General features: G+C 44.0%; 3 protein-coding genes across 3 annotated transcripts; all 3 read left to right on the top strand.

Moving 5' to 3' along the window:
• The first annotated feature begins 245 nt into the window (after positions 1–245).
• On the top strand, positions 246–3,723 carry LOC100839817 (cysteine synthase). Its single transcript, XM_003568932.4, has 10 exons — positions 246–552; positions 1,335–1,444; positions 1,539–1,596; positions 1,728–1,991; positions 2,094–2,231; positions 2,312–2,363; positions 2,441–2,520; positions 2,896–2,955; positions 3,240–3,320; positions 3,418–3,723. The coding sequence occupies exons 1-10, from the start codon at positions 313–315 to the stop codon at positions 3,508–3,510; spliced, it is 1,176 nt and encodes a 391-aa protein (XP_003568980.1). The 5' UTR covers positions 246–312; the 3' UTR covers positions 3,511–3,723.
• A 1,972-nt stretch (positions 3,724–5,695) lies between these two features.
• Positions 5,696–9,071, top strand: LOC100838475 (putative uncharacterized protein DDB_G0270496). Its single transcript, XM_003568928.4, has 13 exons — positions 5,696–6,032; positions 6,129–6,277; positions 6,365–6,437; positions 6,559–6,633; positions 6,758–6,868; positions 6,964–7,003; positions 7,080–7,143; positions 7,707–7,809; positions 7,914–8,009; positions 8,101–8,130; positions 8,365–8,464; positions 8,548–8,632; positions 8,706–9,071. The coding sequence occupies exons 1-13, from the start codon at positions 5,856–5,858 to the stop codon at positions 8,827–8,829; spliced, it is 1,227 nt and encodes a 408-aa protein (XP_003568976.1). The 5' UTR covers positions 5,696–5,855; the 3' UTR covers positions 8,830–9,071.
• A 584-nt stretch (positions 9,072–9,655) lies between these two features.
• Positions 9,656–17,501, top strand: LOC100835535 (monocopper oxidase-like protein SKU5). Its single transcript, XM_003568917.4, has 12 exons — positions 9,656–10,769; positions 10,876–11,241; positions 11,332–11,410; positions 11,854–12,056; positions 12,176–12,190; positions 14,098–14,290; positions 14,664–14,755; positions 14,854–15,554; positions 16,259–16,329; positions 16,653–16,742; positions 16,836–17,015; positions 17,222–17,501. Exons 1-12 carry the CDS (start codon positions 9,727–9,729, stop codon positions 17,270–17,272), a joined length of 3,084 nt encoding a protein of 1,027 aa, XP_003568965.2. The 5' UTR covers positions 9,656–9,726; the 3' UTR covers positions 17,273–17,501.
• Positions 17,502–17,782: the final 281 nt, after the last annotated feature.

Here is a 17,782-nt window from a genome sequence, read left to right as displayed (position 1 = left end):
AAATAAACGAGCTAACATTTCGTGAAATTCCCCGGATCGTTAAAAAAATCTCGCAAGCTTATATCGAGCAAAAGCCAAATCTGGCTCAGTTTGTCAAAGAAGAACGGGCACCGAGCCGATAGAAGCCGAGCCCCAGTCAAGCCGAGAGAGCTTTTCGTCGGTCCTTAGCTAGTGGGATGCAGCATCAAGGTTTGGCCCGTAGTTAGGGGGATCAATTAAGGTTTATAAGAGGAAAGAAAAGAAGAAAAAAAAAGCCCATCCATCATCCAAAGGACAGAATCTCACACCAAACGAAGCGAGGGGACAGAAAGAATGGCGCCGTGGTCACCGCCCGTCGCCGCCGCCACCGCCGCCGCCGCCGTCTCCTCCCAGGCCCAGTTCGGTCACTTGCCCGCCCGGTCACCGCGGACGCGGCAAGCTCTCCTCCTACCACCGCTCGCGCGCAAAATCCCCAACTCCTCCCTCCTCGCCGTCAACGGCACCAACTCCTGGAGGTGCCATGCCGTCGCCACCGAGGTCGAGGGGCTCAACATCGCCGACGACGTCACCCAGGTATCAGAACGCTGAAACCGCCTCCAATTTCAATCGTTCCATGTCCACTGCCTGCCCAGACCCAGCTAGGAATAAGAACATGTGAGATATAGTAGGTAGGATAGCGAGAGGGGAGACGAGGAAGAGAGAAAACAAGGAAGCCTCCGCCTCTGAAGTCGTTCCGCCAGAGCGCTCCGATGGCGCCCGGGAGGTCACACGAGTCACAGACTCCCCTGCAGAACAGGGACGGCGGCTGTTGTGTTAGGTCTAGCACTACTAATAATAATATAACAGAACTATGACGCCACCGGTTAACAAGACTTAGATTTTTCTAAATCCAAGTATGTGTCACAATATATTGTGCTAGTAATAACTACTAATAATAGAACAGAACTATGATGCCACCGGTCACTCTGCATGGATAGTCGCACCTTAGATTTGCCGATGAAGATGCTAGATAAGTGTGTCGTCGACCTTAAATTTAGTAGTAATAAAATTAGAAATAAGTGGATCATCAGACATGATTTGTTGGGATCGCAGCCCGTGTTGCGAATTAGCGTCCAAAGAAGCATACTCCTAGTCCTAGTCTCACCTCGACCCAAAGATGTAGTGTCCCGCGACCCCATTCCTTAACCGGTCGACCCGGGTTCGTGGCAATTACTGGACTATTACATCCTTCTTTTCCTCCTCACTATAGCATGTATCATCGTAATTTCAGACAGGAAAATTAATTACCAACAATACAAAACCTCACGTCTCAAAATATGAGCACGTGTCTCAGGTTTTATTTTAATTCACCGCAGCTCATCGGCAAGACACCCATGGTATATCTCAACAAAATCGTCCAGGGCTGTGTCGCTAATGTTGCTGCTAAGCTTGAGATTATGGAGCCCTGTTGCAGTGTCAAGGACAGGTTAAATTAATTATTATCTCCCCCCCCCCCCTCATTTCATTTCCTTCCCTTGATGGACCGACCAGCTAAACAGCTCCAGCCGGTTGTGTTTCAGGATAGGATACAGTATGATAACCGATGCTGAAGAGAAGGGCTTGATAAGACCAGGAAAGGTGAGGCATTAGGCATCTTCAGTTTCTGTGCATACACAATCGCTGCCTTCTTTTTCATGTCACATCTCTTTCCTTAAAGGGAAGGGTATTTGGTCACAGTATATGCATATTAATTCATGCTCTCTGCTCAGAGTGTTTTGGTGGAAGCAACAAGTGGAAATACAGGCATTGGTCTTGCTTTCATTGCTGCTTCCAGAGGATATAAGTTGATACTGACAATGCCCACATCAATGAGCATGGAGAGGAGAGTTCTACTCAAAGCTTTTGGTGCTGAACTTGTGCTTACAGATGCTGCGAAAGGGATGAAAGGGGCCTTAGATAAAGCTACAGAGATTCTAAATAAGACACCTAATTCATACATGCTTGAGCAGTTTGACAACCCTGCCAACCCAAAGGTAAAAAGGAGAGGTAGCAGCATGTCTCTATCTATATGTGCAGTTGTGCACTCTGTTTCTAACCTACTTGCCCAATGTATGTCTTTATTCATTTTCAATCAGGTACATTATGAAACTACAGGGCCAGAAATCTGGGAGGATTCAAAAGGGAAGGTGGATATATTCATTGGTGGAATTGGAACAGGTGGAACCATATCTGGTTCTGGTCGTTTCCTGAAGGAGAAAAATCCTGAAATCAAGGTTTCTTCAAATTCTTCTCAAATAAAATCTACTCTGTTATACGCATAATATGGTACCCACACAGTTAAACTTTTATATAGGTTATTGGTGTTGAACCTACTGAAAGCAACATACTCTCCGGTGGAAAACCTGGTATATTTGCTATCAGACTTCCTTTGAGCTAGGGAAACCTATGTTCTTTGCCTTACAACTGTTACCCACTTGTGTAGGCCCACATAAGATTCAAGGCATTGGTGCGGGATTCGTCCCAAGGAACTTGGACAGTGAGGTTCTCGATGAAGTAATTGAGGTCAGAACTTATTCCAGTCTTATCTATTGTTCAGTATAATACAGCCTTTTTAAAATAAAAGAAAGAATAGAAGTTTGTAATTTTGTTCTTGAATTCAGTTGAAATGTGCAAGTTATTCCATTTCAGTATATTTGCATAATGTCTCGCCATGGATTGGTAGATATATAAGTGCAATTGCATATGCTAGTTGTTTTGTAGTGTCTTGGGTTCTGTGGACTGTTTCTTACTTGGATAACCACTACCAGTCTTTTTACTCTGCCTGGTACAATGGAGTTGTTAGAATTGTTGTGTGGTTCGAATTTCTTAGGATTATTGCGGGGTTCTATTTTCTTATTGTTATCTCTGAACTCTGATAACATGCTACTTATGTTGCAGATATCAAGCGACGAGGCTGTTGAGACAGCAAAGCAGTTGGCTCTTCAGGAAGGACTGCTGGTATTGTAATTTCACACTTGCATTTTTGTGTGTTTAATGCATTATATTGATGTGGCATTCATTTTAACGTACTGTTGTCCTGTAGTCGCAAGTGTTCGCATGCTTAAAGAAAGCAGGCAAATCAAGCCTCACATCATGCTAGTTAATGTCTTTATATATCTAGATAGAATCAGTTTAGATAATGGTTAAGCAGTAGATGGAACCTGCATTTTGTGTGTGTTTATAAATAGGAATCTTATATGATTTGAACTTGAAGCTATATGGATGATGGGGGTGCTATGTAGGTTGGGATCTCATCTGGGGCAGCAGCAGCTGCTGCCATAAAGGTTGCCAAGAGACCAGAAAATGCTGGGAAACTGATAGTTGTAAGTGCACAACATCTTTTACCTATGAGAAATCCAGAATTCTTTTTTCTTTGAAAGATAAAAAATGAAAATCCGAATCTATTGTTTTGTTCGACAGGTTATGTTCCCGAGCTTTGGCGAGAGGTACCTTTCGTCGGTTCTGTTCCAGTCCATCAGAGAAGAATGTGAGCAGATGCAGCCTGAAGCATGAACTTCCACTTGATTTGTTTTCTTTTGAATAAATACGACACTTCCGGTTGAATGTCCTCTGATTTATTATTTACATAAAGGAATAATTGTAAGGAAATGATTTCTCTTTGGAGGAGCAATGCTCATTAAAAGGCCGGCTGTAAGTGTCTATGTTTTGAATGTTTTGTTCAAGTTGGAACTTTGAAAGATAGGATTCTTTTAGGGAAAACTCATATAATGCCGTTTCAAACAAATGAATGACTTACCTAGGGGGAAAACACCGTCCACTCAATATGCTCTGTTCATTTATTGGAGATACGTGCATCATTATGTACGACGTCGACTGATATAGTATAAAACTCATTTTAGATAGTTTTGCGTGATCTATATGAATGTATTTCAAATTTTCAAGCATCGTTTAAGCAAAACCTTTTGCTCCCCTGAATCAATTTTCGTTAGACTAGATCGACACCTTTTCAGAGTCTGTTAATGCTAAAATTAAAACCATTAAGTCTATTTTTTATAGATGAATGTTATGGACAGTTAACCCCCAAAAGGTTAGCATTTATAAAACCCCTACCACCCATTAGTAGTACTCATATTTGCTCCTCCCTCCCATCCATATTAATTATCAAAATATTACATGTATCTAGACGCGTTTTAAACATAGATACATCCATATCATAGTAATATGGATCGGAGAGAGTATTTTGTTGGGTCTTCTCTTTTTTCCTTTTTTTTTCTTTTTTTTCCTCTTGAGCCACACCCGTTCTCCCTCTTGGGCCAACTTCCTCAAGAGCGCCCAGCCCATGCCCGCACGCGCTCGTGCCCGTCTTCCTTCTCGCGCCAAAAGCAGCACACACGCTCGCCGGCCGCCGCAATTTCCGCCCTCGACGACACCTCCTCGACCCGCACCCCGTCCAGGTGCTCTGAACCGTATCACATGGCCCTTCCCTTCGTTTTCCCCTTCTCAATCATCCCCCATAGTCACGGCTGAACCACCTTAACGCGCGTTGTCGTAGCGGCTCCCGTTGCCCCAGATCAACACGCCAGGGACAAGGGCCAAGAGAACGAGCATGTTCCCCTGTTTTCTGTGGAATTAAACGGCTGCTAAACCGCCTTAGCGCGCGTTGTCGTAGCGGCTCCCGTTGGTCCAGATAAACACGCCGGGGGATGAGGGCTGAGAGAACGAATATGTTCCCCTGTTTTCTCTGGAATTAAACGGTTTCTGACAAGATGGAGCCTGCAGGCCAGTGCCGCCGGCTCTCGGATGGAAGGAGGCACCGCATGCTGGACCATATTTTTTGTGACGAATCAATCTGCCGCTGCACATACAGATAATGAGCACCACCAAAACAGTAGGTGTGAAGAGATACTTTGGGCTTTTAATTGGGTTTTCTTCGCTGCGTCAGGGGAAGTATTTTTTTTTTTATGTTGGATTAGGAAAGGTCCCCTATTGGACTGCGCCAGGAGGGGGGAGCTCGGTGTCTGGAGTGGACGAATGAGTGGTTTGCGTGCAGGCGGACAAGGTGGGTCTCGGGGGCTTGACGAAAAAAAAAGAGATAAAAAGATGAAACGGTCAATATTTTTTACATTGGTAGGTATAGATAGATTCGGTGCAATCCTGCAGGCCCACAAATTTTATGGAAAGTTTGATGGACGGCGGTGAAGGAACGGTCTGTATTTTTTAAATTGGTATAGATAAATAGATCATTGACATTTAAATTAGAAGTAAATTTTCCAAGAAAAACACTTCGACATTAAAAAATAAAAAATGTCTCCAAATTACCAGTTGCAAAACCTCCAAATGCCGTGATTTCAATTTTGAGCATCAAATCATGTGAAATACCTTAAAAGTTTCAAAATTGAATCCACCGGTAGCATTCAGGGTGTAAATAACCAAACCGGAAGCTGAAATTCGGTTTTTATTACGGTTAAGGTCAGCAAAACACCTATAACCATAAGCCATCCAGTTAATTCGGTCTAAAACGAAATAATAATTCGGTTAAAGGAGCAAGATAAAACGAAACATGGGCTAGCAGCCTAGCATCCAGCCCAACTTAATTCGACTTCTTACCCTACTACCCGAGTAGTCTGGGCCTTTAGGCTCCGGCCCAGCAAACCTCCCGGGCTCCCACCTTGATGGCTTCTTTCGACCTAGTCGGGTAGTCCACTAGCCCACTCCAATCGCCTCCTGACCTCGGCCCTCACCCAGTCACCCTCACGTGGCCTCACGGACGCAGAGAAAAAGCCCTAAACCTCTGCGCCGGCGTTCCAAACCTAGCGCAGCCCGCCGGTAATCTTCCACCGTCGCCGCCGTCCCTTTTCTCCACCACCGCTCGAACCTACGCCGGCCAGACCGTGGACATGGCACCATCCGCATCCAAGCGCCGCAAGGCAGCACCTTCCCCTCCCCCTCCGGAGGCGTCCTCCGACTCCGGCAGCGACTCTGACCTCCACCTCGACGACCACTCCGACCCAGAGGAAAGCTTCTTCTCCGCAAGGAGCGCCGCCGATGACGACGACGACCAGGATTTCTCCGCGGTAACTCTTCTCCCTTTCTCTATCTCCTCTCGTTACCCCCTTTGCTTCTGCTGTCGACCTATGTCACTCAGCTATTTTGTGCCTGTCACTGATTAGAGCGGCGATGAAGAGGAGGAGGAGGAGGAGGAGGAGAAGGAAAGCCATGACGATGACGATGATGACGAGGAAGAAGAAGAAGATGATGACGATGATGGTGAGATGGGGGAGCTCGAGCAGGAGTATCGCACCCTCCAGGCCAACCAACAGTAATTCCGCTCTTCTTTTACATGCTCATCTTACATGGCTTACCATATATTTTGAATTTTTTTTAACATTTCTTTTCGCTCGTGTAGAAACATTCTTCAGACTTTGAAACAGCACAAAGACGAGGATGCCTCAAGAGGCCTGGCGGTCAAAAACCAAAAGGTTTTCTGTTAATTTGCTTGGCTAACATAACATCTACTAGTTAGGACCATGTGTCCTTTAAATCCACTGGGTTTAAGCTTTCAAATCATTAACCTTTACATCCAATTTCTATCCATTAAAGGTGCTATGGGATAAGTCACTGGAAATGAGATTCTTGCTGCAAAAGGCATTTTCAACATCAAACAAGCTTCCCAAGGTCTTTCCCTCTCCTATTGCTGCAGCAAGCATCTTTGTTTGCTCATCTCGATTGTTTTTAGTTTTTACTTCTGAAGAACGCAGAATCATATGCCACATTCAGATGTATTATTGCGTTCGTGCAGGATCCCATGAAGTCGATGTTTTGTAGCAGCGATCAGGAGATAGAGCAAGCCTATGTTGATCTGTTGGATTCATCAAAACAGACTCTTGGTTGCATGCTGGAGCTGCAGGAGGTTTGATTAGCTGCTCGCTTGTTGTTGCTACGTCTTAGTCTATAGTGTACTTAATCCATGTTTTCTTGCACCATGCTTTCCGAAATCACCTGCAGGCTTTACTGGAGCGGAACCAGGCTGCAAAGGGTCTGAATGGTACTACTAATGCTATCCAGTGTTTCTCATCCGGAAAGATGCCTTCAAATGTTTGTTAATCATGATTTAATTGCAGATGTGTTACCTGACTCAAATGGAGAGAATGATGAGTGGTTGGAAGTACAGAAATTGCAGACAAGGTAACCTTTGCAGTAACAGAAACTGTGATGAACAGATGAAGTACTGTGATATATTCTTCGATTTGTTACAGTGGCTCTCATAGCAGCAGATCTTTTTTTCCTTAATCAAAACTTTGTAGTTCTAACTTGTTTGCTTACCTTATCATGCCAGTAGAACGTGTTTATGGTTTAATACTAATCATCTCAACGCTTCCTAGCCCTTTGATGTAGTATTTTTTTGTTGGGTTTCATCTTTACAAGACCTTTTTTGGTTGCTATTATTCCTGCTTAGTGTTTATGAATTTGGCAACTTGCATCAGACTTACATCCTCCAGGTAAAGAAATTGTTTACACCGTATTGGCATGTGCAAATCCTTAACACAACACACCCGAGCAAAAGTGCAAATAAGAGGATTTTAATGATACACAAAATAACATAAGGCTAAATTGGAAGACCAAATTTTTATTTCGGTGTAATAATTTCTCTGCTCATACTTGTAGTTATTCTGCTTGGGCTGTTATTTACTAGGTTTTCTATACATGTACAAAATAAAGCTGGATTTCATAGCATGATTTTTTTACAGGATAACCCCGTTCAGAAATACTGAGATAGATAAATGGCAGAGGAAAACACAGGTCACAACTGGCGCTGCTGCACTGAAAGGAAAGTTGCATGCATTTAATCAGGTTGTCTAAATGGCTATTTAACTACTTCCAGTTATTTATTACTGTGGTACCAGCCTAAACCTAAAAGGCTAAACCATTTATTTCTCCCCATTGTATGGTAACAGAACATAAGTGACCAAGTTGCTGGTTATATGAGAGACCCAAGCAGGATGATTAACAGGATGTACTTGCGGAAATCTGATGTTGGTGTATTTGGGGAGGTATTTTAGATGCATCTATTACAAGGGACACCAGTTCCCGTTAATGCTCCAAATTAATGATTTATTTATGAGTTTCTCATTCATTTTGCAGCGCGCAGCAGATCCTGGTACTACTGAGGAGGTTTGAGCAATACTACATTCTCTACTTATTATCCCAAGCTTCCATGACTCTCTTTTGTTCTATTGAAATTTTGCTTTATGGAGTTTAGTTGATTGAGGCAAAAATCCATGTATCCATGATTACCTGTCTTACGGATTTCATTAAACTGATCTATGGAATGTTCCTGCTGATATAAGTGTACATTATGTGTGGTGCACTTCCTGGTTTCATGTGTTCACCTGTTTTGCAACTTAGGGGAAGAATGTGGATGGTGATCCTGAACTTATTGACGATTCCGAATTTTATCATCAACTTCTCAAGGAGTTTCTCGAGTCATGTGATGCTGGGGGATCTGGTTAGTTTATATCCTACTATTGCACATCTATATGCACTTAGTTGTTTTGGGCCTGAAGGCATATGCTTGTGCAATATTTGCAGAGACTGCGTTCTATGCTCTAAGAAAGAAGCAGCACAAAAAGAGAAAACTTGTTGATCGACGTGCTTCAAAGAGCAGAAAGATAAGGTAGAGTTTGGGTGGTGTTTTTTTTGTTATTCCCCTCAAATTAGCTTTAACCTGTTTATTATGTGGTTTTCAGGTATACTGTTCACGAAAAGATTGCTAATTTCATGGCCCCTGTACCTATGTCCGTTCCTCCAATGGCCACAAAATTGTTTGAGAATTTGTTTGGAACGGGCGGCCAAAAGTCAACCACAGTTTGATGTAAGAGATGACTAAAAAAATCAAATTAGAATCTTTAGCTAGGCCTTTTGAAATTGTAACATGTGATGATGCTCACACAAATAGTGAAGCAAATATTTTTTGAACTGTTTGGCCTGTTTGTTGCGAGTGAAGCTACGCAAGCCAATTTATTACTGTATGCTCTTTTAGAGGATGTAAGCCAGTTTGTTTCTGGAAGTGTTATCGAAAATTGAAATAAATGAACTGGCAAACAAATTTTGTAGTTTGAAACCAGGCCTGACTTGGCAGAACTCTTTTAAGAGCTAGCTTGACTTGGATCGGTAACTTAAGTTCAAAAACAAACTACAAAGCGGGCTAACAGCACAGATTGGAACAGTCATGTGAGTACATCAACCTAATTTCTTAACTGATAGCAATGTTCTTGCTGAAACTGTGGTAAAGAGAGACCCAATCAAGCATCCAGGACATTGGTCTATAAGGCCAAATCTACACCAGATTCTTTTCTATATTCAAAACTTGGATGCAAGAGTTATCAAAATTAGAAGAGAAAACAACAAGATAGCTCACGGGAAAACTCATGATGCTTACAAGAGTAATAAAATCTCCTTTTGCAAAAAAAAAAACAACAATGCCGGCTGCGTTGTCAGTGTTGGGCTTGTTCATGAGGAGAGGTGGAGGGCCAAGAGGGTATATGCTGTTGGATCTTGGGCTCGCTGAATCAATCATGTCACAGTCTAAATTTCTAAAGGCCTTTGCCGGCCTGCGCATATTACGGGGCTGGGCTGGACCTGGAAGCAAAGCAAAGCAGAACATGCTCCTCTTTTTCCGCCTGCTTTCTCTTTGCTGGCTGTCCTCTCATCTTTTTCAGCTTTTGCATTCTCACTGCTGCCGCTCCTTCTGCTTCCCACTCCACTCCAATGGCGGCAGCAATGGCGCTCCTCCCCCTCCTCCTCTTCTTCCTCCTCTGCGCCGCTCCGGCCCCTTCGCAGGCGGGGGATCCCTTCGCCTACTTCGACTGGGAGGTAACCTACCTCACGGCGCAGCCGCTCGGCGTCCCCCAAAAGGTCATCGCCATCAACGGCCAGTTCCCGGGTCCGCCGCTGAACGTGACCACCAACTGGAACGTGGTCGTCAACGTCCACAACCGCCTCGACGAGCCGCTTCTCCTCACCTGGAACGGCATCCAGCACCGGAAGAACTCGTGGCAGGACGGCGTCCCGGGCACCAACTGCCCCATCCCCCCGAGCTGGAACTGGACCTACCGCTTCCAGGTCAAGGACCAGGTCGGCAGCTTCTTCTACTTCCCCTCCGCCGCGGCCCTCCTCCACCGCGCCGCGGGGGGGTACGGCGGCATCGTCGTCAACAACCGCGACGTCATCCCGATCCCCTTCCCCTTCCCCGACGGCGGCGACCTCACCCTCCTCATCGGCGACTGGTACGCCCGGGGCCACAAGGACCTCAGGAGATCACTCGACGGCGGTACCCCTCTCGGCGCCCCCGACGGCGTGCTCTTCAACGGGCTCGGCCCCTTCCGTTACAACGACTCCGTCGTGCCTCCTGGAATCACCTACGAGAGGATCAATGTCGAGCCCGGGAGGACCTACAGGCTAAGGGTGCACAACGTTGGAGTCTCCACCAGCCTCAATTTCAGGATCCAGGGACATAACCTGCTCCTCGTCGAGACCGAGGGCTCCTACACCTCGCAGCAGAACTACAGCAACATGGACATCCATGTTGGGCAGTCGTACTCCTTCCTTGTCACCATGGACCAGAATGCTAGCACCGATTACTACGTTGTCGCAAGTGCTCGCTTCGTTGATGCCAGCACCGTCGATAAGCTCACCGGCGTCGCCGTTCTTCGTTACTCTAATTCACAGGGCCCGGCCTCTGGTCCTCTTCCTGATGCCCCTGATGACCAGTATGACACTGCTTTCTCCATAAACCAAGCCAGATCCATCAGGTATGCAATGTACTCCTTCCTGTTTGCTAGTACTACATTTTAGTCTGTGATGTTCATTTCGATGATATATTCATGTCCTAATATTGTAAACTCCTGATTGTTTCAGGTGGAATGTGACTGCCAGTGGTGCTCGTCCCAATCCGCAGGGTTCATTCCATTACGGTGACATTACAGTGACTGATGTGTACTTGCTGCAGAGTCGACCACCGGAGCTCATCGACGGGAAGCTGCGCTCTACTATTAATGGGATTTCATACATTACTCCGTCCACTCCCTTGATCCTTGCACAGCTATTTAATGTCCCAGGGGTGTATAAATTGGATTTTCCTAATCATCCGATGAATAGGCTGCCAAAAGTTGACACCTCCATTATAAATGGCACCTACAAAGGCTTTATGGAGATCATATTCCAAAACAATGCCACCACCGTGCAGAGCTACCACTTGGATGGATATGCATTCTTTGTTGTTGGGTAAATTCCCACACAACACCCTTTCCTTCCCTCTTCTTCATCCTTATCTGCACTTTGCTTACTTTTATGGTTGGCTGCTGTCATTCTCAGGATGGACTATGGATTGTGGACTGAGAACAGTCGAGGTACCTACAACAAATGGGATGGTGTTGCACGCTCCACAATCCAGGTGCTGAAACCCAAGAAAGTATAATACATCTTGTTGTAGTATGAAATCACAGGAAGTAGTAACTTGAGGGAAACCATAGAAGATACAATAAGCTCTTTTTTTTTATCAATGAGGAAATTGTGTGCATTCTGGTGAGCTTGCTAAAATTGCAAAAAAAAACGTATCTCTAATATTTGCTGGGAGAAGTGGCAGATAACATCTATCATGTGAGACTATTACTCTATTAGCAAAGATGTTTATGTGTGCCTGACTGACGAAAATGTGTCTTGTACGTACTGATTGTAGTAGTTAATCTATCCCTTTGGGTTAGTTCACAGATTTAGGGAGCTACTATATCTAAACTATGTTAAGGAAGGAAATTGTGAACCTTGTTCTCATTCTAATGTAGCCACCCTTTTAATTTAGTTTTGATTGACTGGGAAGGTTTCTGAATGAGAATGCAGGTATTCCCTGGCGCTTGGACTGCTGTGCTTGTATTTCTGGACAACGCAGGTGTATGGAATCTGCGTGTGGAGAACCTGGACAGTTGGTACCTGGGGCAAGAAGTTTACATAAGCGTAGTGAACCCAGAGGACAGCAGCGACAAGACGGTGCTTCCTCTACCAGATAACACAATTTTCTGTGGTGCACTCTCGAGCTTGCAGAAGTAAGCCATCCATCCATTAGCTTTATTCACTCTTTTTGTTTCTTTGTTTTGTTTCTGGGAATGTATGCAATGAGATGGGAGTAACAAAACAGTACATTGGTGGGTTTTGTTTATTGCAGAGAACAGTCTCATAGGTTCCAATACTCAGGAGCTTCGTCGGTTGGGAAGATAGTTTCATTGGTGGGTTTTTTTATGGTATGGTTGGCTGCTTCTTGGTTGTGATGTTACAGAGAGATACTGAATGAATTATGTCAGTGGAAAAGGAGGAAAAAAGATGAAATCAAGAGCTCGTTGTGCAGACAGGATGATTGATATGGTGGATGCTTTATTTTGGTCAAAGCGATGCCCCCGATTGTAAAGGCAGTGCCAAGAATTGGAAACAAATACTGCTTCAATTAACTGATCCCAACAGCTGTTGCTTGGATTTGAATCTAGGAATCCAGGACTGAGGAAGGGGAAGTCACGCCAGTCGCCAGATCCAATCCACTCATCAGAACTCCAATGTGTTTGAAATTCAGAGAGTTGAGATAATGAGAAGCAGCAATTTGTCTTCATTTGTAATGTCAATGTTTGTGGTAAATATACACAGCCCTTGACGACAGCTGATTGAGACTATGTTTTTTCTGTTTGCTTCTTGGTTAAGCAAAGCAGGTAATTCACTTTTTTTTTTCAGTTTCAATGTAAAACGGCACTGATTGCCATTTTCTTCTAGTGTACAACTAGTAATACTAGCATGATTGTTACCTGAAAATATAATTCTATTGACATTTATATACTATATGTATTGCTAAATTGTTTTCTATCCTTTGATATACTACTGTTCAATTCCTGTTCTTTATTTTTACCCTTTTCAACTTCCGAGAACATCATGAATGCAGAAACTCGTCCAAAATATGACCATCTGATGACACGCAAAATATGCAAGAGAGAAAGGGACAGTGTTCATGTTATGTAGCCATAAGTTTGTCTTTCTGTACAAATTACGTCAAGTCATATTTATTGTGATTCACAAAAAAAAATTCATATTTATTGCGTGAATTTTAGCAGGTGCATATGGTATAGCATGACTTAAATCCACATTTGATGCCGCGATTTTAGAAACTAGGAAATTAGTTTACGAGGAATGAAAGTGCAGTGGCAACTAGTTGGGCAAAATGCACACAAAAAACTAATCGCAGAAAACGTGCGTTTCTATTTTCGCACGCTTTTTAAAAAAAGGATGCTTACATATTGAATCAGCATATACAACCATAATCTATTCTAAGTCATTATATGCCAATCATTGTAGCGTTTCATTCCAACAATGGTTAGGTATATGAAAGAGCTGAATTCACTTTAATTGATTAACTCAGCAAACATATACTCCGTACATAAATAACACGATAAACTATTTCTTCCGTTTCTAAATACCTGTCTAGGAACACGGAGTAGTATTTTAAGTGATACACTATGTCGAAAAGACGATGACAGGTTATGCCTACGTGGCGTCCACGTCACCCGGGGCAGGCTGAGGACTCTTGTACAGTAGGCTATTCCTCCACGCTCCTCTCCACCATTCCACCTTTCCCCCTTCTTTTTCAGAATTGCTTTTTATCTTTTTCATTTAGTTGAGGCAGCCTGGCAATGGCAATGGCAGCCAATCCAAGCTCATCGGCGCTGCTGCTCCTGGATTCTTCTTCTCCATCCAGCGGAGGCAGGCATCCGATTCCAATTCCCTCCAAACCCTAAAGTCAAGCAAACCAATCCATCCATCGTCCTCTCCTCTTCAGCACGGCCTCCCCCCGCTTCCTTGTCCGCCGTGGTTGACTTGGCGAGAGCAAGCAAGCAGAGCAGCCATGGCGTGCGCGGCGGCGGCGCGGATGTTCGCGTACAACGCCACGCTCTGCGCCTGCGACCCGGGCTACTACCTCTCCAGCGCAAACTCCAGCTGCGTCTCCCTCGCCGCCGCCGGCTCCGGCACCACCTTCGCCGACTGGCAGGTGGGCTCCGTCGGCGCCTCCCGCAACCAGAGCCTCTACTTCCTCGCCCCGGTGCTCTCCCTCGACGCCGTCCGCCGCCTCACCCAGTCCCAGGCCGTGCTCCTCTTCACCGCGCTCGTCACCCTTCTCTCCTGGCTCGCCTTCTGCGCCGCCGCAAGGTTCGCCGGCCGGGACCCTACCGGGAACAAGAAGCTCTTCCGCGCCCGCTTCTGGATCAGCCGCCTCGATTGCATCTTCGATAACCAGCACTGGGCGGTCAGTAACATATCAAGAGATTTCATTTCCCCGACCCACCTTGCCTGATTCATTCATTCCATTCCATGAAGCACAAACAAGAGTTTTAGATTGCGTTCTTGTGCGTCGTCAATAATTATGCTTCTTCCGGCAAAATAGAATTTACTACTACTGCTACTTGGTTTGCTTCGCCTATGCGTTTTGGATTTCTTCGCTTCCTCCACGCGTTTCCTCCTCCTACTACTTTTCATCTTGCTTCCATGCGCTGAATTGGGGAAATTCTCCTTTCTTTGCCTGTCTCTTTCATGACCTGCCTTGTATACCTGTTTCAACAGAGATATATTATCATAATGTATCCTTCTCAGAGTAAGTTTCATTTCTTGTCGTAATGTAGGATGACCAGCAAGTGCTGAGGAAAAGGAAAACTGAGCTGGGTGGTATGTGCTCAGTTGCTGCCCTCATACTCTTCACTGGATTAGTCACTGTGTAAGTCAGGCTCAAATTGTTTCCTCAAAGAAAGAAAAAAATGACATTCTCCACTCATCTGGACACTCACTTGAAATTCCCTTGCTTTCTTGACGCAGACTGTTGTATCAAGCCATCAAAAAACGCAACATTGAAGTGCATCGAGTCAAACCCGCTAATGCTCCAGACCTCCTGTCCTTTGTCAATGATATTGAGTTTCACATTACCACAATCTCTAGCATGTCTTGCTCCCAAGTGACCGCACCTTCTACGATTGCAATGGGAACACCTGGGTTTATGGACTTCAGGGTTTTGCCTCTCCCAACACTCTTTACCTACACCTGCCAGAACACAAGCCAGGGGCCATCTATTTCACTCAAGTGCAGCGGCTGCAGAATGCCTCCAAGAGACCACTATGTATCCTGGCAATTTGTTGACATACCAAGGCAACCAGCTGCTGCTGTTGGCTTCCAGTTTAACCTGACTACCAAGCAGACTGGAGATGAGCAACATGTGAACTTTGTCAGCGGGACTATAAACTCTGACAATTATGGTGATAAGAAGCTCAAGACATTCAGAGGGACAGACTCCAATGTGCTCAAGATTCAGTTGTTTCCTCAAATATACAACAAACTTCATAACTTGAAGCTCTTGCAGCCACTGCTTCAGGATTTCACTCCAGGGTCCACGTTTTCGGATGTTACGAGCTTCAATGCTTCCCTGCAGAACCCAGCTGACGGAGTGATAAATACTACGCTCTACATAAGTTATCTTTCTGACTACATCGTGGAGATTAGCAATGAAAGTGTCTTAGGACCAGGTGAGTCTTCCATGAAGCCAAGGATGGCCTTTTCTGGTTGATACTCTACATGTGCCATCTTTCCAGTTTATTTAGTGGCCAGGTCTTTTTGCTATGCGCATTATTTCGTAACAACTAATTGCTTATGGATTATCATCGAGCTACTAAAGACCATACGAATACTCACAAACATTTTCCTGCATGATAGGTTTCCAGATTCTAGAGGGTCTGGATTAGTGTGTAGGTAATGAAATTTGATGTTCATTTAGTTGGTGTATTTGTGTAACTTAGCTCACATAGTATACTTGATAGTTATAGTGTGAGCTGATCAAGCTGCTGCAGATATGATTACTAAAACCTTTCTATATCTGGTTCCAGCTCCCAGTGGGCTTCGCTTAGTACAACAATGCTGCACTGCTACTTCCTGAGACTGAAAGTAACTTAACCCTGAATCCTGGACACAGTAACATATCCTGCATTTCTTCTCCATATTGGAAATACTTTATCCAGAAGCACCTTGTAGGTTGCAATATTTCACTAGATGATTTTTTACATCTTGCGCAGCAACCAAATAGGTCATAGACAATAGCATTTGAGAAAGTTGGGAAATACCAAGTCCCGACAAAACACGTTTGTAGTTATATACTGTATGTGTTATATATTTAAACTTAAGCTAATCTGTGCAGTTCACATTTCTAACATCTAATTGCGGCTATTACCTGCAGTCAGTATACTTGCGAGTATTGGTGGCCTTTATGCCTTCAGTGTAGCGATATTTCTCTGCTTCATGGCTCAAGTAAGTCATCACGAAAACTTGACTGTTATTTGTGTCTGAACTGTGGCAATACCTTTTCATTTGTAGTCAATGAAGCTACTATAACTTAAAAACCACCCACACTCTAATTTTTACTCCTTGATGGTGTTGATGTACCTTTTGATCCTCGCCATTTTTTAGGGTGTCCTCACAATAACTGATACTCCGTAATTCATTTGGTAGTATTCAGTTCTGACAAAGCTTTTGACTTTCTGACACTGAAAAAAAGGAATATGCATGCAACGTTGTCTAACCTGATTCAGTATGTAACTGTCTGGATAAGAACTAATATTTGGACTCTTCAGTGTGAAACTAGGATAAAGAAGCTCCGTAATGAGGATACAAGAATGCTGAAAATTCTGAGCAAACGACGTGCTCAACAGAATTGGGATAAGGTGAAGCATGTCTTGGTCCAACAATGAACATCATCTGATATCTGCCGGACTGCATCTATTGTCAATAAAGTGTACTGATTTTGTTGTTTACAGCTGAGGAAGTTCGTGATGTATACATATGGCCCTAGCAACTTGGATCCAACTGATAGAAGTGGTAAGTGGCCTGAAGGTTCAGTGATGGATTCTCTCCATGGATCCTTCCACAAGAAAAGAAAACCCACTAGACGAGCTGCATCAAATGTTAACAGAGCAAAGCGAGTTCCTACCGAGATGGTAAATTAACCTTCTTACCTCCTAGTGCTTCTACTGATATATTTGGTGTTGGACGTAGTAGAACATGTGGAATGAATAGGCACTATAATACCATATGTCATTTTGGAAGTTTGTTCTGTTCTTCCATTTTGACTTGTGGAATCCTATTTGTACTCGTAATCATTTTATTTGGGATTCTTAACTCTTGTACAATAATACTGGTGCAGGGTATTGATATCGAAAGAGTCGGGGAACTGCAACAGTCTAGCAGTTCATGATGCGTGTATGGAAATGAAAATCCTGCAGGAAGAAGTTTGTATTAGTTGAGACTGACACGACCATACCGGAGATTCTTTTGTTTGTGGATATGATTTTACGTCGGGACAAAAAATTGTACAGTCATATGTAGGTTGTTGTAACGTGCAGCAACTTGATTTTTCATTGGACAGACAGTGTTCTTTTCCTTGAATATAGCAATGAACGGAGCTTTTCTTTTCTTTGCAGCAATTCATATTGGCACTTCCTTGCTGAATATTGTAACCTACATTGCTATGCCTCCTGTGTCTCGCAGACAGGTGGGGCCAGCTAAAGATTAGATAATTTTATTTAAATACCGGAGAGCCGCAAAATTCAAAGATAACGAGAAGGTGCGCTCATACGAGTTGATTTTTATTTTCTGGTAAATTCCAGGCTGTAAATTCCAATCTCCCGATATAGGTGGTTACTGCAAATTGAACAGTCTCTCTCAAGTCTCAAGTGGTCTGCAAATTGAACAGTCTCTCTCAAGT

This window comes from Brachypodium distachyon, chromosome 2 (genome assembly GCF_000005505.3).
Source record: "Brachypodium distachyon strain Bd21 chromosome 2, Brachypodium_distachyon_v3.0, whole genome shotgun sequence".
Classification (NCBI taxonomy): domain Eukaryota; kingdom Viridiplantae; phylum Streptophyta; class Magnoliopsida; order Poales; family Poaceae; genus Brachypodium; species Brachypodium distachyon.
Note: the sequence above shows the minus strand (reverse complement) of the source record. Positions and strands in the feature narration are given on the sequence as shown.